This window comes from Aspergillus clavatus, genomic scaffold, assembly GCF_000002715.2.
Source record: "Aspergillus clavatus NRRL 1 1099423829800 genomic scaffold, whole genome shotgun sequence".
Classification (NCBI taxonomy): Eukaryota; Fungi; Ascomycota; class Eurotiomycetes; order Eurotiales; family Aspergillaceae; genus Aspergillus; species Aspergillus clavatus.
Genome location: NW_001517099.1, coordinates 1,209,599 through 1,230,381, shown reverse-complemented (window position 1 = coordinate 1,230,381; position 20,783 = coordinate 1,209,599). Strand labels below are relative to the sequence as shown.

The following is a 20,783-nucleotide window of genomic DNA, read 5'->3' as shown; positions in this document are numbered from 1 at the left end:
TATCACGTCATCATAGCTAGCTCAAGTGAAAGACGAAATAGAAAGGAGAAAACATGATGGTGGAGATTGCCCACTTCGAAGGGGGGGAAAGGCTAGGAAGCTCTGCTTCACACCGGAGAAGAGAAGAGACCGACTACATCAAACGCCACAACTGTCATAAAGTTTTTACAACCATTATTAAGTCCTGTATCCAACCTTAGTACCTGCAAAACACCTGCGCAGGCTTATCACAGTCAAAGTATCGCTGTCCGATAGCCCGCTTGTAATTCGCCTGTCACATTGTTGAGCATGTCGGGCAAGGAGTGAGGGGACACCTCGGGCATGAGCTGCTCCAGGGCGCTATAGTCGCCCATCATGGTGTCCAGAACCTGAGGCATGAAGTGTAACTGGCCCAGATTCAGTTTCCGCGCATCCCCAAAGGCGCCCTTCACTGCGCTATTGGGGTTGGGGCACGCAGTGCACCGCCGCTTGAGTTCCGAGATAGTATATGAGAACCGATATGCGATATGATCTTCGTTCGGTGAAAGATGGAGCAGAAATGTTTGGACCTGATCAATGAGCGGATCCATGGGGTTGAAATCGCAGAGGTTCAGGGCTGCGTAGCCCACGATGTAGTACGTCTGGTCAACGAAGCCCAGAGCGGTAGAGAACCGAACGAGCAGAAATTTGGAAATGATGAGGCGTGCATTCCGGAGTACTTCTGAAACAAGAGGTTCCGACTCCCATTGACATTTCATCGCAGTTCGATAGAGCAGCAGTTGGCAGTACCAGAGATTCAGCTCAAGAGTAGAGTGTTGTTCGCCGGCTACAAGGTTCTTCGGTTAGTCTGCTTGTGTACCAAGTTTAGCATAGAGCCACCTACTGAGTAGATGTGCCCACTCCATCTTCCACCGTTCGATCTCCTCGTATTCGATTTCTGCCGACCGCATGCGATGGGGGTCGTTTTGCAGCTTTGATGTAACCAAGTATAATTGAATTTCTGCGACCATTTTCCCATCGTCAAACGTCGCGGCGGGGTGTTCAAGAAGTCGCGGGCAGTGCTCAAGGTACCTCTGCTGTATATGGAAGGGGCGGGCGTTTCCAATGGCAAATCTATACCAACGGGTTCTTAACACATATCACGGGATTGAGGTGAATAGGGGCTATACATACTGCAACTGCGTCAAACATAAAGCGTTCCATAGTCGTAGCTTGGCGACCATATCATTATCAACAATCAGCTCAGCAGGAGCGTGGTTGAGGAAGTCAAAGGAGATGATGGCATGGTTGATTGAGATCCCGCTCAACAACCAGCTGTCCATGGGTGCCTCCTTTTGAATGGTTGTTGGCCATAGAGAGAGAAGAGTAAGTGCTTGCAATGTCTCGTATTTCATGGGTTGGGAATTCCAGAGAATATTGACTGCTGCATGCCGGATTTGAAGGTATTCAGCCTGTATTACCGACGAAGGTATCCCAGGAACGTAGCGGGAGGCTAACAGACAGGCCGTACGGTACAGTAGCGGATCTGTCGGTCGTAAATCGTTATGAATGTCTGACGGGCTATCGATGGAGACCCAAGAACCGAAATGCTCAACGAATCTAGAAGATCAAGCCGTAGACTATTAGCCCACATTCCACGAAGTTCAGATACTCCAATGAGGAGAACGGGATGACCCACAGCTGAATCAGTTTCAAAGACAACTTCGGATCTAAAACACCATTGCTGAAAGATTCACTCAGTGACCTCGACTCAGCAGGGAGGACATTAGGCTCTCCAAGGAAATCGGACTGGAGTTCCTGGATCAGACGGATTGGTCGTGGAGCGATGAAGGAAGGCTGGCTTCCTTCGACCGAAGCAGTCTCTTCAGTGAGCCCGCTCCTTGTTAATAATGAGACAGAGCTGCCAGAAATACTGGGCGATCGATCCACCATTTGCCGCATCATGCTGGTCATTTCTGTCATGCTGCGTTCGAGGGAATTCAGACGCTCCTCGATGGACGGAATAGCTGCTGTGGCATCAGACCACATGGAGGCGTTGTCTTGGAAGCGTTCGGCTGTATCGGGTAGCTTGCATTCTATCCTGTGGAAACAAAACCTTTAGTATTTTGAGCTTGATTTTTTTTTTCAAACCGATTGCTGATTGTTTCATGCCGGGGAAAGTCTATTTCAACTCGTCGGTGCGTGGGACATGCAGCAAAGCACACTAACCTGAGCGAGAGACAACGACGGCAAGCATGACCCCGAGGATCCAAATCACATCTGGTTTTGAGCTTGCGGCAAGTATTGCAAGCCGTCATGGATCGTCGAATGCGACCCTTTGGACGAATTGTGTCACCGCTTGCATTGGACTCCGATCGACCACTGCCATCGGCGACTTCAATATGATTATTGTTGTCCCACGTGGGGATCTCAAATTTGACCTCCTCAAGGGTAGTAGTGCGCGTCATGGCATTAGAAGTTGGCTCTCAATGGATAGATGGATTATTGATTAACAATTCACAGTGACAAATGGGTGGAGAGCAACAACAGGGAGTGGAGGGAACCGAGCGAGAAGTGAAGATCCAGCGCACATCACCAGAAGCTTGGATATGTGGAGAGAGGTAAAAGCCCTTATAACAGTCCCTGATGAGCCGAAGGGGAGGGCAATGGTGTTAGCCTGCTGGCCGTTGACGAAATAGACTCTGGCCGTCTGGCTGATGGGGGCTGCTGCGGGCCTGCGGCCAACCAATCCATCCTAGACCTGGGGTAAAAGCTAACCAAGGGGCGCGATGCAACCAAGCGGCGCCTCTAGCGGGCTTCTAGAAAAGTAGAGAGCCCAGAAAGAGGTTGTAGCGATACTGCAGGCTGCAGTCAAAGAGGGGTTGATTGACATGCGCCATCCTTAGTCCCTGTGCATCCGAGGAGAACCGGATAGTGAGAGAAAGCCACCGCCAACAAGACGATGAGAGGAGTACATTGGAAATTGAAGGGGCAAAAAAAGGAAATCCAGCACGGAATCAGTAGGAAAAGCCCGATTTGAGACACTTTGATTTGTTGATAGACAACTGTTGCTTATCATGGTCGAAGATTGCGGAGATTTTGAAGGTTGGATAAGGTGGTTGGGCCTGATTTCCCCCCAGTGGAGCAATGCTTGCTTTGCGATGGCCATTATTGATTTCTCCGGATGATGATGATGATGATGATGATAATGATAATGATAATAATAATAATAAAAATAATAGTAATAACAACAATAATAATACGTCGCGGTCAGCTTGATAATAGTATTTCAGATACCGCTCAAGTTGCTGGCCCGTCTCCAGTTTGCGCCATCATGATGGTTGATGCGAGACAAAACTCCAAAAAAAAAAAAAAAAAAAAAAGGGGACCGAACATTTAGGTTTAGGATAGCCAAACGGATCAGGCAGATCATGAGTATCAGACTCAGACGCCTCAAAGTATCGTGACCATCGCTCCGAAAGTCGTCTGTATCTATCGGTCCAACCAGTGCGATGATATTCATTATCTATTCCAAACCCTGCGACTGTTGAGGAAACGACGGTGGATTCAAACGGTTATCTACGGTATTAATGCGGTTGATTATTGCATCGTCGGAAATTAATCTCAGCCCGTCCACGTTCAGATCCGTCGCAAATGATACAGCAGACGATGCACGTCCTCTGGGAGCACGGAGCAGCGACAAAAGCCACCAGTAACCAGTCAGTCCCTGGACGAGCTTGTACTCTGTACTATGAGGCGTCATTGTCCACTCATGTTGTCGAGGCCCATGGGCCGACCTGCAATGTTGATTCGCTTTCAACCTGCTTTCATGGTGGAAGCAATCAGGTAATTGCTTCCCATAGTGGTGAGGTGAGAACGATTACTAGTTAGTATTATTAGTGGGAGGCATCCAGACTATCAGTAGCGCAGACCGGGGATGTAGGTATCTTTAGTGTAGAACCACGTCGTGATCGGACATTGGTTGATTTCAGGGTCATGACCGACAAGCACCGGCTGACCTTGTGGATCCAAAGCCGTGAGCTGAATTGCTGAAGCCTGAAAACCATCTTTGTAATGGGATGTTCCAAAAGACTTAGTATATATGGATAGTGCCGATACCGAGTTAATCCCATCTGGGAAAATGAACCCATTCCACTTCTGCTCAAGTCGCAAGCCGCACTCCTTTTCCCTCAGCGATTGACATTTGCCAAGTCACCTGTCCTGTCTCGAGACGCTGTTAAGCAATCCTTAGCGCCAAATTTTTACCTCGGCCACCGGGCTATGGCTCTTTCTGGAAGGTAACATTGTAGTAGTAAGCTAGCTTGTAGCTAGCCACGACGGCATTGGTCTGAGCGTTGGGGTGGGAAGTATTCCGATCAGTCCCTGCCGCTAGTAGTCTATGATGCACCAATGCCCTCGGCTTCCGTAACTTGTTCTGTTGGACTTTGGACAAGACCCTCAAAGCATGAACTGGCGGTCTTGAAGAACAGGGGTCAGTGGCTAGCGCGCTCACAGGGACAGCCATCTTCTAAATGGTTGAATGTCAGCCAATCAGCCGTCAACTCTGAAGTTGATGCCAAGCCAGCCTTCGTTTCTTCGCCCTTGTGGTGCGGCCGTGCCGCTCAAGTGGTCCAGTGGGGGTCTACTGACGGCCCATCTTGGCAACTGGCCGAACCCCACTAGCCTGATAAAATGGTTGCATCGGATGTGCGTGTCTCACATGCTATCGCGCCATGATGCGTCCAATCGAGCCTTCGAAAAGGAAGGTCGACCATCACACCACCACGATCGAGAGAAAATATCGCAAATTAGAATGACAGAGAGCTTCGGGGAGCTCCGAGTCGTGAAACTCAGATAACGCAATTCTTATCGAGGATTGTACCTGCAGCCGGAGTATCAATTTGCGATTGACCTACCAGGGCTTCGTGAGTTCTGATTGCTGAATGCTCGGATGGGTTCGTCGATATGTTCTCCTTGAAGACCGCATGGCAATCGGCAACAATAGTTCTTCCTGCATCGAGACTCAGGAAAGGAATACAAATTGGTGATCCTGCCTGCCCAAGGAGGCACACACAGATGGAATCTCAATCTCTGTGTCTCAATCGCTATGAGGGAAATAATGTCTGTGGCCAACCTCGCAGATTTCACCCCATCAGATTCCACTATGGATCTTGCGGTGATGCTCCGATGATGTGATCAAGCCCCCGTGTGAAGTAAGGTTTTCGAGGCTTTTGGCCATTGATCAGGACACAAAAAAATGTGGAAGACAGGGCTCATCAACGATAAAGTACGTAGATCACCTCCTGGATCGAAGATCTTCGGAATAGAGCGAGAGGCCAAAGAGCAACGATAGTATCGCTCGATCTGATGAACAATTGAGAGAAGAACGACCTCTTCATCTGTGGTTCTGTGAGCTGTATAAATACTGGGGATAGCTGCGAGAGGGCAAAAGGTTCTAGGCACATGACATTCGCTTCCTCAGGCAGCCGACGAGTTCCTTTCTTGCGACCAGTGTAACATAACGAGTACCCCTGGGCATGTCTCGCCTTGTAGGAATGCATTTACCTAATGCTTTTTGGAAGAAGCAGCTCCCAATTCGTTCCAACTCTCTCACACCCCAGCCAGAGTTGAAAATTTCACGTCAATGAGGACTTGAGTATCCACGCCGAAATTGCTCATACGCAGAGTCAAGTAACGTTTTCCTCGGCCTCCGGCTTGAAAGACACTAGTCCATGAGATGAGCGATGCTAACCTTCACGCAAAGGCGGTAGTGACCAATTGGCCGTTCTTCTACGTACACGGGGTCCGTGGGACCTTTCCCAGCGCGAGGAGACACTCCGAACAGGCGGTTTCTTCATGATCGCAACCTTGTTATAAAGGGGTCACCAACAATAATATGGGTCGGCTGCCTCGGAAGGCTGAAGTGTTCCGTTACGTCTGGACTTTGAGTTCCACAGTGGAGTCATACAATAGTTCTGAGACAGGACTTTGGTGATCAGATAAAGTATTCTGCCACTGGGTTGTTTGGCACAGTGGTGTGCAGCGTGGCGAGCATTCCCTCAACAATCGAGATGTGTGGAAACGAGAAGCATTTGGAGGATAGAGGAGATGGTGTTCTCTGAGATGCCAGCTATGAATTCCACCCACCTCGAAAGTATCGTGGTGGCTTTCAATGAAGCTGGCTGGGAGGAAAGGCTATATCCCAAGGTTGCAGAGCTGATGACCGCTGTGCATGATGACACAGATTGGTGAACCGGATCGAGTCCCGTCAATTGGTTGCAATGATGACCGTCGCCTCTCTACTCGGAGCATAGGCCCGTTGGATCGATTGCTTCTCGATAGCCGCTATCTTGATCAGTAAAGATTGCAGGATTTCTTGTTCGCATTCAATACATTAAGGGACCGTAGGGCACACAGATGGTCCACACCCAGCCGGACAAGTGGCTTGTATCTCTGCGCCGACTCCTAGTAATTGACGAGTCGGTTTGGGCTCTAACACGTTGCTCTGAGAGGGTGGTCCATTGGTGTCGTTCTTGATCAAGCCGCCGCAGAGAGCATGAGCCATTTTGTGGACTTACAGACTGTATAGGACCAGGGGCAGCCGGGAGCAATCAGAACCATCGCCTGCGCTGCCATTTACTTACGAGACCAGAGTCCCTGGAACGTGTTCCCACTCAGGAAGATGGCACTGAGAGGAAGCAGTGATCCAGTCGCCAAGCGAGACTGGACAGGGAGTAAGACCTGATCTGGATGACTCTTGTAGGACCATCGTTCGAACCTTCAGTTCGGAGATTCTGATGTGGAAGTGCTGAAATCCAGTTTTTGCATCCCGAGATCACTCCGAAGTAGTGATGAAGCTAGATCACACGGCCTCCTCAATATCATAGTAGGGGGCCCCCTTCCATGGCCAAACGATCTCAGATCTTCTTGAACGACATCAGACAAAAAGAACGATCTTCAGGCCCTTGTTGCACAGGAAATTTCACAGGCGAAGAATGTGGAAGCGCGATGCATCATACTTGGAGATGGAGACAGCGTCCGGGTACACAGTGCACCAACAAGCGAATGTCGGGACTTGCTTGCACCCATGATCAATGAAACATCCCGCGTCTCAATGAGATCCGAGTCTGAGTGCTGTGATCATGAATGCCATGTCCCATGCAAGCCATCGATGCCCGACCGCCCGACGCGGTGCATCTGCAGACCTGACCAAGCGCTAGGCAGTGGAAGTTGTTTCCATCCCCCGCGATGGCTTCTGTTTTGCCACCTAGGCACTAGGACATGTAAGTACATAGTCACCTCCCCACCACTAAGGGAACAGCACGGTACTCACCAAAGACATTTGTACGGTGAGCCCAGGATCAGCAACTGGAAAGTGCAGCGAGGCGCGGCTCGGGATTTGCTCTCATCACTGGATGTGGTATGAGCATCGAGGTTCGAATGGACTGTGTGACTGTGGGCATGCTGTGGTATGCTATGCTATGCAGTGACTGCTGTACCTGTGCGGTGCAGGACAAAGGCGAAAGATGTCCTTGATATAAACATGTGATTGGCTACTCGGGACGGGTACCTGTGCAACAGGAGCAGCGACAACTTGTATGTCTTTCTGAGGGGTATCTACACATTATCGATTCAATAGTTGGATCTATCGTCCGGTACTAATCGCAGAAGCAAGGCCTGCGCTCGGCTATTGGAGGGGAAATCTATCCGTGTGTGACGGACTTGCATTCACAGCTGCATCGTCGTCCACCAGGGATTGGAGCATACTACGTAGGTGTTGGTTGGTATGTGCTGGGGTAATTCCGATCGTATTTGTCGACGAGCATGCAGTAGATACTCTGTATTACAATATCTGTACTCTGTATCTAAAACAAAAAAAAAAAGAACCATATTATGATGAATCATTGATGATAGAAGCGAAGGTCATCGTGGTGACTATTAAGATCGAGATGCCCGATCTGAAGCCCAGGTGGCTGGTGCAGGCCTGGGGAGTGAGAGGTGGGGAGGTGGCGAAACTACCGTAGCCGCGCAGATAGGCTGTGCTGTATACTTCAATACCCCATTACTCAGGGTAAACAACCTTGCAGAAACATTCTGCAAATATCTAAGTACAACCAACACACACAGACATACCGTACTCCCTTCATCCACAGATTAGGAGGAGGAGAGTCAGTCTATAGGAATGGCTGTCAGTGCCACAAAACATCGGATCTCGGTGGGTATCCTCGTTCGTTGAAAGCTACCTACTTGATATTAAGATACTATCTACTTAGTATTCACAGTTTGAACTATGTCCTAGCTAGTAGCTACTCATATAAACAGGTCATATCAATTAAGTAGATTAGATAGGTGATTACTTTAGCATCTAGATAGCACTTCCTTAGCCTCCTACTACGGAGTATATAGTTATTTAGATATCATTAAGATACCAAACACAACCCAGATAGCGTCCTAATCTACTAGTATTATTGATCCTGGCGATCCCCCTAACCTTCTCTGGCATCTGCTGCCCTACACACAAAAGTGGGGTGCGTCAAGTCCTGGTTTCCAGGTTTACGCTTGCAGGACACTCGGGTCTCCGGAGTAAGGGTGGTATTCAAAATGTCAAAATGTCAAAATGACAAAAATGACGTGTCATTTTAACTTTTTTTCTCTGACAAAAGTAATTAATCTTTTGTCAGAGAAAGTTTTAACTATAGTAAGTTATTAACTATCCAATATATATTTTGATAAGGTGTGGTCTCATCTCCTAGTTCATTCTGGTTGGCTACTGGAATCACGTGATAAAAATTATATAATCTGATTGGTTAGATTTTAAGATACTACTCTCCCATTAGTTATATAGTGGTATCCACTTTTATCATGTGATACTTGTCATTTGACATTTTTGACATTTTGGCCAGATTTTTGACATACACCACCCCTACTCAGGACGGAGTCAGGACACTTGACTCCTTGATTCTTGCATTCGCAGGAGCAGACACGGTGGAGTGATATCTTTAGGAAGTGGAGTAGTTGTGTATCTAGGCAAGAGAATTTAATAAAGTACGGAGTATGCAGGCTGAGCTGAAAATCTCCAGTGCTCGGTAATAGTTACAAACTTACAATGTCTTTGCCCACTTCTCTACGGAGTAAGTACTGTATAGTGACTAGTAGCAGTAAGTATTAACTGTCCTGGTATCCACAAATGCCAATAAGAGTAAGGTAGTCCGCGCTCTCAAGCCCGGCGAAATCGTTGGTCAACAGCTAAGCCAGTGAACCACACATCCCCTAAAATGGTAATTGCACCGCCTCAGAATGTGTCAAACAAGACTCGGCTAGTCGCAAACTTACCACCTAGACGGAACTCTATCGGGAATTCGGGATCGATGCACTATCGGACCTCGTTCCTTTCTTCGACAGCTCGACTATCAGGGCTTCGGAATGTCAAGCCCCCCACGGACTCAGGAGCTGAGGCCTGAGGTTGGTTCTTCGTCACCGCCCCGGTTCGCCACCGAAAAGGTCTCAGATGCTAAACGCTCGGGCGTCTTGGTGTTTCTGATCACTATATTGGGTTGGGAAGGGGGGGTGGATGGGGGCTAGAGCTTGTCCATACTGCAACTTACAAGTTACAACAGCTTTTAAGGGCGCGAGTAAACGATAGTGCAGTCGTACCAACTCGGCCGTACGGCCTAGTAGTCAGTCTCGGTGAGTATACTGTATAGGGACTGTCTATCCCTCGCTTTCTGCATTCTGAGTGGCAAGATACATAGAGGACGCTCAAAACAACGAAAGACTTCACCGCCATGTGATAGATCGGATGGGTCGTGAATCGCCGCGTCCCCCTTATGCTTTTCCCCCTGTGCTTCTTGCAGCAAGCATGGTCGTGACTGGCTGCGTTACCCGCTCCTCCGTGCCGTCCATCTTGCCTAGTTGGTCGTCATGTCATGGGGGTTGCCATTGACAGGGCGATGGATCACAGCATATGCCAATACGATACTCCGTATGCATTCAACCTCTGCAAGGCTTAAGGGAGACACAGAAAACGGTCGAGCTGCCGCATCTGCCAGCTCGCTCTTGCATGGGGTTGGCAGTGGCATGTGTCTACCTGCCTAAAATCGGTGGACCAGCCAGCATGATAAGGACTTTGGGTACCGGCATTCAGCCGAGCCCGTTTTCTCAGCCACATAATGCGAAATGGCAAATGGTTTTCGTCGTGCAGAAAGAGCATGGTGCACTTAAGAGTCAGACAGTCTCAGGTTCTCCATACTGTGGCCCACAATCACGAAAGGCTTATCCACTTGGCTCAGCCTCGCCAGTCTAAATCATGATCGTCAAGACCAATGCCGTGAGTCACGTGGGTGTTTGTCTCAAAAGATTCAATTTGGAGAAACCTAGGTTAAACTGGATGGTGTTCAATGACAAAAGTCAATCGTGCTGGCCCGAAGACGAATGTAATCTTCCAAACTAAGCTCCCGGAATCAACTTGTTGCGGAATCAGTAAGCACACCAGTCGGATGCTAGGGACATTGAATCCTAATCACAAAAGAAAACCTTGAAAATTTCGGCATGTATTCGTGGCGATACAGCTGTTCCGAGTTCCGACACTTTGGATCCAGGGATTGGGAACTGGAAGTGCCCGCCGTAGATCTGCGTGAAACGTTTCAGCAAATCACGACAGAGGATGGCTCTGTCTATCCAGATTTCCAGTTACCAGAGTTGAGTACAGCACGATCCAGAGTGTCAATTACTACCTCGCAGTGGACCAATCTGACTCAGCATGGATGTGATCTCTCGAACCATGGTTCCTTCAGCAGCAGGGGAAGAACCGGGCTCCTAATTCTCATAATCGGGGCATTCTGGAGTTCCATGGTCTTCTCCTCCCGAGTCCATGCACAGCGGTAGAGGCAGAGGGGATGGGGGTTACGTTGAACCCTCCTGTTGTGTCACAGCTCACAGGCTCATGGAGGGATCATAAGAATCACGGAAGGTGGCTGCTGCCATGGTGGCACTGCAGAGTCTGTGCACTTGCTATCCTCCTTCGGGTGTTGGAACTGCTTGGCCTGCAGAAATGTGGCAGTTGTTTATCCTAGAGGGAGCCCTGCAGGCATACTGTTGCAAAGTGGACCGGAAGTAAAATCTTCAAGATTATTTCTCCAAAAAGGGCATCACTTATGCCATTTGTTTGGTACCAGGAAAAGGAAAAAAAAAATTTCGCACTTGTCTAATTTATGAGACGGATGTAGAAACGGAATGCAAGAAGGGCGTAAGGGGAAGGGGACGGGGGCGAAAGGTAGTGGGTAAAAAATTTCTAAAATGACATGGTCACATCATCCATATTGGTACAGATCGTTCAGATGCACAGACGTCGCTCAACGTTGCAACTCATCAGAACCCCAAACAACGAAAAGAGGGAGAAGAAAAAGGAGAGGGAGAGGAAGAAAAAGTAAAAAAAAAAAACTAGCAGAAGAAATCAGAGAACTTAGAATGGAAAAAAATCATGCGAATGTTGATGAAGATTAGATGTAGACCAGGTAAATAACAATCCATAAAACACCTGAAATGCATATCCGTTGGAGGTTTGAAGTTCGGGGAAGATGAGGTAAGAAACTCAAGGCCGGGCCATTGGTTCCAGCACTGACATACAATGCGTGCCCGTTTTATGTTGACCGAGTGGAGGATCAACAACAACGTAGGAAGGAAAAAAGGCTTGAGGGGTATCATGATTAGATGTGACTAGTCTCACTCGGGCTCGGCTCGTTGTATTCTGCCAACATCTGCGAAGATAAAAGCGTAAAGGAAGAGATTCGTATACTTGTGATTGAGCATGCTCAATGTCCATTGATTCGTGAAAAGACCTAGGTCTAACAGCCCCATTTCCGGGCTCCCCTATTGGTCGGGAAAGATCAATGTTTATTCGCAGCGTTGAATCGATGGGGCGAGGGCATCGACTCGGCAGGCGTTTGTTCTATGTCGCTGAAGGGTGACTGTCGCTGAGATTCAAGGTCACTGGCACCATTTCGCATCTGGTTCCGAAGAGCAGGCAGCTGTCGCCTCCGCGCGTTGATAAACCAGTTGCTAATCTGTTACAGGGGTTCTAGTTTAGCAAGACGCACGTTACAAGACCAACCCACTCGATGGACTAACCTGGCTGATAGTGAGCCCGGTGCGGGTCATAAACATTTGTTTATCCTCCTCACTGGGATACGGGTGATCCAGGTGCTCATGGAACCAGGCGCGTAAGATATCAGTGACTGGCTTAGGCAGGTTTCCCCGCCTACGCTTATTCTTCGAGTCCACCGACTCGCCTAGGATGCCAAAGTTGGACTGCTGTGATGGTGGTAATAATTGCGGAGAGGCCTGCTCTGAATCGCTATGATAGATCATCCCCGGATAAGAGTGGTATGGCGGCTGATTGTGCATGACTGCTGGCATGCCGTTGGCGGGATAGGAATCTCCCCCTCTTCTTTCGCCCATATGGCCCGACAAGCTAGATGGGGCGTAATTAGGCGCGCCGACAGCACTACCGCGGTATTCCTGAGTCACAAACGCATCCGAGCGGGATGGTCCACGGTGCTCCGGCAGTCCTGCAGTTGATGCTCCCAAAGCGCGATCGGGGATCGACTGCAGATCCCGAATAGATGGAAGAATAGGACTGGGACCGCGACCGGCAGCTCCCTGTGCTGCATTTCCAGATAATTGTACCTGCACTGGCGGACGCTCCCCCAACATGCTATGATGGGGCTCGCTGATTCGGCTTCCGGTCATAGAATAGTCGCGAGCGTCTCCCATTGCGAACTTTGAGGGGGCGCCGTAGGGTCTGGACCCAGATCCAAACTCATGGTGTGCTGATAGAGGACGCTCGTGAGACGCCGGTTGCCGGGAGAGATATGAGCCGGACTCGATTTCGTCGTGGAGATGAGGAGGAAGGAGCTTAGAAAAAAGTCAGTTTCTCAGTGCCCCATGAGAGTGATGTGAAACAGAAATCAGAGCAAAAGAGACTAGTCATCTTACCTCTCGAAACGAGGGCAAGGCCTGGGTATGATCGGCTGGAAGTCCGCTTGCGTATGAAATGGCCATTTCCCCCGATTTCTCGTGCACCTCACCGTACTGGGACATAGACAACCACACTGTGAGTTTGGCGTGGATGGCGAAGACCCGAACTTAATTCGGACAAGTCAAGTGTACTGCGATGGTGAGAACCTGGAGGAATGAGACGGTCTTCGAACCACAGCCGACCCGCGGCTTTTACACAGCACTCGATGTTTGTGCTGGTCACGATTCTTCCAATACAGACACTTGTGACTGCCTGCTGGTGAATGCAAATAATAAAAAGGTGCAAACAAAAACAATGCTGTAGTCGATCTTGACGCCCTTGATGTAGGTCTGGGGACGGCCAAAGAGAGAAAGGGAAAGAAAAGCAGACAGAGGAGTCAAGAGGATAGTTAAGTCAAATAGATAGATAGTTGGAGAATGCAACATCCAGTAGAGGAGGAGAGATGTCGAAAAAAAGCAAAAAGTGACGCGGAGATGCGATTTGAAGATGACGATGAAGAAGAAGATACTATTATAGAGTACTCTGTAAGTAGACGGAGGGGATTGGGCGACAAATATTAATATTAATATAATTACCTATTAATTAATTATTACCTTTCTAGTCTCTTACCAGAACTCAAGAGTAGTCAGACAGATCGGTATCTTGACATTATTGCCGCTCACGATGACGATGGAGACAGCTGAACCAAGGTTATGCAAGGCAAAGAGTATGAGGCATAGATCGGGGCTGGACAAGATCTGTTCTTCCTGGGGTTCACACCTTTTTTTTTTTTTTTTTTTTTTTAAATCTTTCCACTCTCCTTTCCTCTGTTTCACTGACTAATGGTACTTCCACTAAAGGGGGATAACAAAACATATAGAATGGATTCAATCTAGGTCGAGTAGGTAGTCCTTCATGTAAATAGGCTGTAGGAGAGTAGGTACAGAGTGGTACATAACAGCAGTAATAATCATAATACTACCAGGAAGTAATACTACTCACATCTGAATAAGTAAATGAATGCATGCTGGAAATCTTGCAGGACTACCTGTATTATTTGTAAGAAAGTTGGTATTGTTACTTTAACTTTTTTTTTTCTTTTTCTTTTTTTCCCCTTAATAGGCATGAGTCTTTGGAACGCAGGACCCATCAGCTGTTCCATTATCCATATTGGCTGAGCCATCCTTATATGGAAGCAGGTAAGAACCAGGGGGGAGGGTGGGCAAGAAGAGGCGGATCCCAGAAGACTGATGATCGTGGGTGGAAAGTGGGTCCTGTAGCCACAAACTACAGGAGACCGTCACTCGCTCCGTTGCAAGCCAAAAAAGCATGCATAATTAATACAAGTCATCCATATTATTATAGATGGTGGAATTTTTTTCTTTTAAATTCATTACTATCTCATCATCATACTCCGTAATTGTTGTTGTTGGTTTTGTTAGGATTAATCAGCACTAGGTCAATAAGCTGGCTGGCGGGGACTGATTGATGAGGGGATGGATGATGGAAGGAGGGGATTGAGGGGGGGTGGGAAGTAGACAGATTTGGAGTTTGGAGTTTGGCCTTGGGAACACTTGGAGTCTTGGGCGGAGGCTTAGAGCTAATGCACAGGGAGGTACGGAGTAGAAAAAAGAAAAGAAAATAGGCAGGAAAACAGAGTTTCATCTTCATGAACATTACATTTCATCAGATCCCCCTCATACAAATTCTGATCCCAGTTGTCTGGTCTAAGGTTGACTGACAGATGGGGCCAAGGATCTGGAGTCCGTCGCCTTTGCAGTTAGTTGAAATCATGATCAAAGATCACAGATGGAACATTTACCTACCTGCCTGCCTGCCTGCCTGCCTGCCTGCTCGAATCTGCAGTACGTAGATGACAATGATCTATCTATCCATTTATCTACCGTCAGGTCACGCTGCAGGGAGACCATAACCCCTCAATGAACAGATTAAACGGCGACATGACATGGAGGCTACACGCTGCAGGGTACATGGATATCTGTCTACTCCGTGCAGCCTGCATCCATCATGACTTTGGTGACTGTGTGTCCAAGGTACCTAGGCCTACCTGACTAAATATGTGTGTAATTTTACGCACGGTATTGTAGGTTGACACCCCAATCAATGGAGGGGATCAGGCCATCTTGGAAGAAAGCGCAAACCTGGTCTAAGATGCACAATTGCCCCAGTGCCACATTATTGCTCTAGACATAGAATATCATTGTTGGATCTCGGTCAAGAGAAAGTCTGCCCTGTTCTTTGATCTGCTCAAGAGGTTGACAGGTGGGCAATCAATCAATTAATCAATGGGCAGGCTAGGCTGAAACTTTCCATCAGTCACACCAACTGATTTGTTACTGCCTTGCTTGCTAGCTGACCTTCCAGAAAACAGCTAGAGCCTTTTACGAAGCACTAGTGATCCGTCAATAGATGTTGACTTTTTTTTGTCTCTTCCAAGTAACACTCTCAGATAATATTGTTGACATATGGTAGGGTGACCGAGGCTATCTATCTAGGCAGCATACGACTTATCTCGTATCTCCAAACTCGCTAGTAATACCCAGAACATTGGTGGTCTTCCCTGGACTCCTGGGGTACAGCGGTACGGATCCACAGGAGTAAATCGCAAAATGTGGTGGCGCTTTTGGTATTTACATCCCAAGTGAAGGTTGCCCCCCCCCCCCTTTAACAATCTTGTAAATTTGAATACTTACTTACTAAGATGATAATAGATATCTATCTCCCGGGGGGGCCGATTTGTAAGTTTTACTTTCTGGAATGAATCATGAATCAATATAGAGTGGGGAACTGAAAGGGAATATCTTCCAGAAGAAAGTTAAGCCAATAAACGTGGTACCTTATCGAAAGGTAGTACTACACAGTACCTCGATACGAAGAATGGTGGCTGAGATCTGTTTCAATAACAAATGCTGATAGTACTCCGTACATAGGGACTACGGAGGGGGCGTACCTAGGATCAAAGTCGGGATAAATTGCTAATCCGACATACTGACACACATGTTGCACCCCAACTCAGCTGGGCGCAGCTGAGTCGATACTTTTACACTGGAGACGCCTGGCTAAGGTTCAGTTGGTGTGAAGACTGGAGTTGATTAGGCGGCACATAACTTATATTAGGGGAGATCGAGGTAACTATGCTGATGATGATTGTCATTGAGTGATTATTATTATTATTATTAGTATTATTATTGTGATTGTTATTATTATTAGAATAATTCTTATTTTTACTGCTCATAAATTTGAAAAGGCGATCGCTGAGTGTCCCTCACTGGGTTGGCTCCACATGGTGATCGTGTCAGAAGGACGCGGAGGTTGGCCACTGGCTGGTGTCAGGAGTCAGGACTCACGACGCTTCTTACTGTATTACCAATGACAACGGGGATAGTGTACCACTTTTGACTGTTAAACAGATTATAGAGCGATCTTTTTATTAAAAGAAACAAAAGAAAATTCCGAGTCAACTCCAGGTCATATCGCGATAGATGAAGTGCAGTGATAGCAAGACAGAACCACGATCGAAGAAGGGGAGAGAAAAAAAAAAGCATTCAGAACTCAATTCACTACCTATGATGTACAGACTACAGAGTGTCACTTCGAAGTCAAATCCCAAAGCCCCAAATCCGATGGAGAGATGGTATCCAGTTGGAGATGTGAAAAAGCAACAGGCAAGAACCGATCGACGGCTCAGAGCGTCACATCGAGATCGATCAGACGAAATTGGCGACTGATGAAAGGGAAGTGTGAAAGCCCAGCTGGGTGACAGGGAAACCCTAACTAACTTGACATCGCAGCGGCTTTGGGCAGCCCGCCTTCTCCCCCGACTAGACCGGAATGGGGTGTCCCAACTTCCTGGACAGGGAAGGGTTGATCGCCGAAGAGTTCCGCTGCATGAGCCCCACCTTCCCTGAGACGGGCTGCAATCGGTGCATGCTGAATGGCCGTACCAGATCTGCCGACGTTTTCTTTTTTCTTTTTCTTTTCCTTTTTTTTGTTTTGTTTTGTTTTGTTTTGTTTTTTTTACCCCCCCCTTCTCTCTCTCTCTCTACCTGTCAATACTTGATGGTTACGGAGTACTTTGCAAATTGTCATCGAGCGCTAGTCCCCATCTGCACATCATTCTCGTTCACATCTTCATCCCGCCAACCCCAATTATTATAGCCTCGGAAGTTGGGGGACTCTCCAGGACAGAGCAAACTAACCTGTGATTTCCTTGCATCCAGTTTCTAATTATTTACTGATGAAGGGGAGCAACAAGGAGGGCCAGGTGATTGATTCAATTAATAGATCGATTGATTGACGAATTCCTCCGTTGGCACTTGGCATCTGTACAGCGCGTACATACTCACTGTCAAGTATCTATGAAGTACTGTAGGAGGGTGCTGCTTTGATCCTCGGACTACCTAAGTTGTAGCCTCGCAGAAGGACCAACCATCGATTGGCGTGATCAGTGGGCGCCCGCCTTGGTCCGCTGTCTGGTGCACCAACTGTCCAGCAGGTAAACATGAAAGATCCATTGCCCCGTGCATATGACATCTCAGCTTGTCGGCTAGGGGGTGGATAGTGAAAGCCAGCCTGCCATGGATCGGGAGGAACCACATATTCCAAATATTTCTTGGAAAGTCTTATGGAAGATGGCGAGGAGCCGGTACTACATGCTCGGTCCGACTTGTGGAAACACTTGTCCTTGCTCCATGGCTGTGGAAGTAGCAGAAAATTCGAACTGGTTTGTGCATTGTCGCAATATTGGACACTGACACAGGAGTGACTGACAGTCTATCCAGAATCATCCAGAGTTCGGGCCACTTGATTGAGGATCCGCTCTGAACCAAGGATCACTTGCGCTCTTCTCATCGTTCTGATAATTTCTATTGACAGGAACCACACGAGGCTTGCAATTTTTCGTCCACTAGCCTGATACTTGCAAACATGGACGGGCAATCACTAGTTAATCCCCTGAGCCTCTGGAAATCTCAGTTTCGTGGTCCACATATACAATCCACACATATTTGCGACTGCAAAAGAAAACCAGGCCAAATGAGGACCCGAGTGGGTAGTATTGGATTTGACCTTGTTTTCTGTGGGACAATCAAGTCCGTCTAGGATAAGCTCATTTGCCTCCTTGGGGGCTCGGGCTTGACGGCATCGGGCTTGCAGCTAACAGCAAAAAGAAGAGGAGACTAAGCGTAGAACTCAGGCCGAAAATTTTGACCCTGGGCGCCGCCACGTCCATGCTAAGACAAAGACGACGCAAAAATGATATGGGTGGTGGAAAAATCTAGTGGTATTAGTGGACTCGGGTGGAGAGTTGTCAACCACGAGTATGGGTGATATTTAAGGAGTAGTTAGATGGTACTAGTGAGCTAGGATGGCTAGGACATGTCAGATTGCCTTTCTACTCGCTGGTTATATCCTTAGTCAGGATGGGCCCTGTTTTTGGTACTCTTCGAATGAGGTACGCTAGTTCATGAGCGGTACATTATTGACTTCGGCTCCATCGAGATCGAAGACATGAGCGACACAGATACGGAGTACAATCAAATGAGACGTGCTGTCAGGGCCCAAGACTAAGAGCGCCGTTGTGTATCCCAAACCTGCCCTGAAACCAGTTGATTGAGTGAAAACCTGGTAGTTCGCCAATCTTCCCCAATAATAGGGCGAGATATGGGCGTTCAAGTATTTGAGTGCAGTTGACATTTAACTATTATTTTGAATCGGCAATTCAGCACTCACAATGCCGAAGACTCAGCTACTTGACTGACATTGCCATGCTCTCGTGTTCTCAAAGCCCAACGGCGATCTGGGTGTCAGAATTAAGCTGGCTGATAATATCATATAGTAATAAGAAGCAGTGCTTACTACTACTAGACTAACTACTTACGTAGTACTATCGGAGTCCGGAGGGATATCTTAAAAGAGCATTGTCCTCTTACTGAGAACGGTAGTCAACACCGCGCGCTGAAAAAACGGAAGTTCTGGTCCGGCCAAAGAAGCCAGTCAACGACATTGGATGGGTAAGTAGAGTTTTGGCTGGGTCAGGTCAATCTAGTACTAAGAGTCTAAGTCAGTAAGTAGACCTAGACTAAGATAGTCCCAGTGACAGTTCCAGGCAGATCAGCAGCCACGAGGTAGATAATTCGCGTGGGTTATTCATTGTTCTTCACAATTCTTCGGTATTATTATTATTACAGGGGTATTCAAATTAGTGGGAGAGATGTCATCAAGTCTGAAATTTTCAATCTGGAAGTCGATCATGACGACGTCTGTTCACAACCTTCAGGGTTCCAGAGTTCTGACATCTACTCAGAGTACAGTACGAGGGTAACATCAATTCCACCTCTATCACTGCGTCTACACATACCTAGGTGGACTAGAGCCGTCTTTGCCCCCCCTTCTTTGCAAAAAGATCCAATCACTGTACAAGTCAGAAGACTCGGATCGTGCATGAAATGGAGCAAGGGCGTAGATCAATTCTGGATCTCGCAGAACGGGTTCATGGAACGTCTAGTCTATCTGAGACACGGTAGGATCGGAATGTCTGTACCCTGTAGAGCGTAGCCTGGATGTACCTCCTACCTGTACTGTGCACTTTGCATCTGCATCTTGTGGTGTACAGGGTACGTACATGCTATTATTGAGCTGTTTCATATGGGTGGACGCTGGTCGGAATGTAGTACGAGTTGTTCTTAGCTCTTGTGCTCCGTCCTGCGAACTGCGGACTGCGTACAGCGTACAGGCACAGGTACAGGTAGGCATTTCATAGCCCATGCGACAGACCAGGAAGCAATCAGCACAGAATCCATCAATCAATCAATTATCTTATCGAAGTGAGTGACGGGAATCGGCCTGGGTTGCAGCTGGGATTTGTCATGGCCGGCTGTCGTGTAACCCGCATCGTTTCCTGGTACTTGGGTTTCGCTTTTAGATACTCCTCTCCTCCTCAGAGCCACCACAGTCACACAACATTTGCCTGTAGCCCCTGTACAAGGGCAGTGAGGAGTCGAACTGTTCGCATCTCTTTCAGTTTACGTTCAGTCTGATCGATGGAGATGTCTCGATCTGAAGTAGGTTTATGTAAGTAAATGCACGGCGCTAACCGGCCTAACTCTCTCCCATCTTGGGCGTGGGTGAGCCCTCAAGTTTACCAAATTAGGTAGGGAACTTCATCCCCCCTACAACCCCGGCTAAAAGCCAACATTACCATCTCTTCTCGTTTCTCCAACAACTCTATGACTGACTCCTGCCTTCCCCTGACATCATAGTCTAGCCATTGACATCCCCCCGAGATTCCAAATCGCCGTTGCCACGCTCAAAGGGCAACGAGGGAAAAGAAGAGAGGAAAGATATTTTCCGACCTTTCCCGCAGCGGCTTTGAATTCAATAGTCTGACATTGCATTCTATAGTTCCAAACCTAGCCAGCAACCCCGGTTCGTCGACTTGTCAACTGACGAGTGACGACTCCCAGACTGGCGGAGGTTCCCCGTCTAGCACTTCTTGAGACCGACAAGAAATATAGAGGGAGTCCTCCCATACTAAAAATGAGTCTCCTGGTTCCCTGATACTTAGCAGAATTCCAGGAGCGCAACGCCGCCGTTCCAGAATCCAGCCTCGTTTCATCTCCAAGCCAAACCGACGGGAACTCCATTCCGCTCTGCGCTTGGAAGGTGGAAAACTAAAGTGGAAAACAACTTACTATTGAGACGTTTCGCCTTCGTCATCCATCATCCATCATCCATCTAAGAGAGTGGATGGATGATCGACAGCTGATCTTCCCACAGTGCAGGAGTTCAT

At 47.9% G+C, this 20,783-nt stretch overlaps 2 protein-coding genes across 2 annotated transcripts, besides 13 other annotated features; both read right to left on the bottom strand.

The window, feature by feature from the left end:
- Positions 1-233: 233 nt before the first annotated feature.
- ACLA_049340 (C6 zinc finger domain protein) lies at positions 234-2,426 on the bottom strand (the record flags this gene model as incomplete). Its single annotated transcript, XM_001271887.1, has 5 exons — positions 234-805; positions 863-1,092; positions 1,153-1,578; positions 1,658-2,059; positions 2,188-2,426. The coding sequence occupies 5 exons, from the start codon at positions 2,424-2,426 to the stop codon at positions 234-236; spliced, it is 1,869 nt and encodes a 622-aa protein (XP_001271888.1).
- A 715-nt stretch (positions 2,427-3,141) lies between these two features.
- Positions 3,142-3,219: a microsatellite.
- Positions 3,143-3,177: a microsatellite.
- Positions 3,144-3,191: a microsatellite.
- Positions 3,165-3,220: a microsatellite.
- A 99-nt stretch (positions 3,221-3,319) lies between these two features.
- Positions 3,320-3,341: a microsatellite.
- A 5,214-nt stretch (positions 3,342-8,555) lies between these two features.
- Positions 8,556-8,584: a microsatellite.
- Positions 8,585-11,843: 3,259 nt separating this feature from the next.
- ACLA_049330 (homeobox domain-containing protein) lies at positions 11,844-13,056 on the bottom strand (the record flags this gene model as incomplete). The annotated part of the gene is made up of 3 exons (XM_001271886.1): positions 11,844-12,020; positions 12,085-12,870; positions 12,952-13,056. The coding sequence occupies 3 exons, from the start codon at positions 13,054-13,056 to the stop codon at positions 11,844-11,846; spliced, it is 1,068 nt and encodes a 355-aa protein (XP_001271887.1).
- A 698-nt stretch (positions 13,057-13,754) lies between these two features.
- Positions 13,755-13,777: a microsatellite.
- A 1,017-nt stretch (positions 13,778-14,794) lies between these two features.
- Positions 14,795-14,827: a microsatellite.
- Positions 14,800-14,827: a microsatellite.
- Positions 14,828-16,154: 1,327 nt separating this feature from the next.
- Positions 16,155-16,203: a microsatellite.
- Positions 16,156-16,203: a microsatellite.
- Positions 16,204-16,965: 762 nt separating this feature from the next.
- Positions 16,966-17,013: a microsatellite.
- Positions 16,978-17,013: a microsatellite.
- Positions 17,014-20,783: the final 3,770 nt, after the last annotated feature.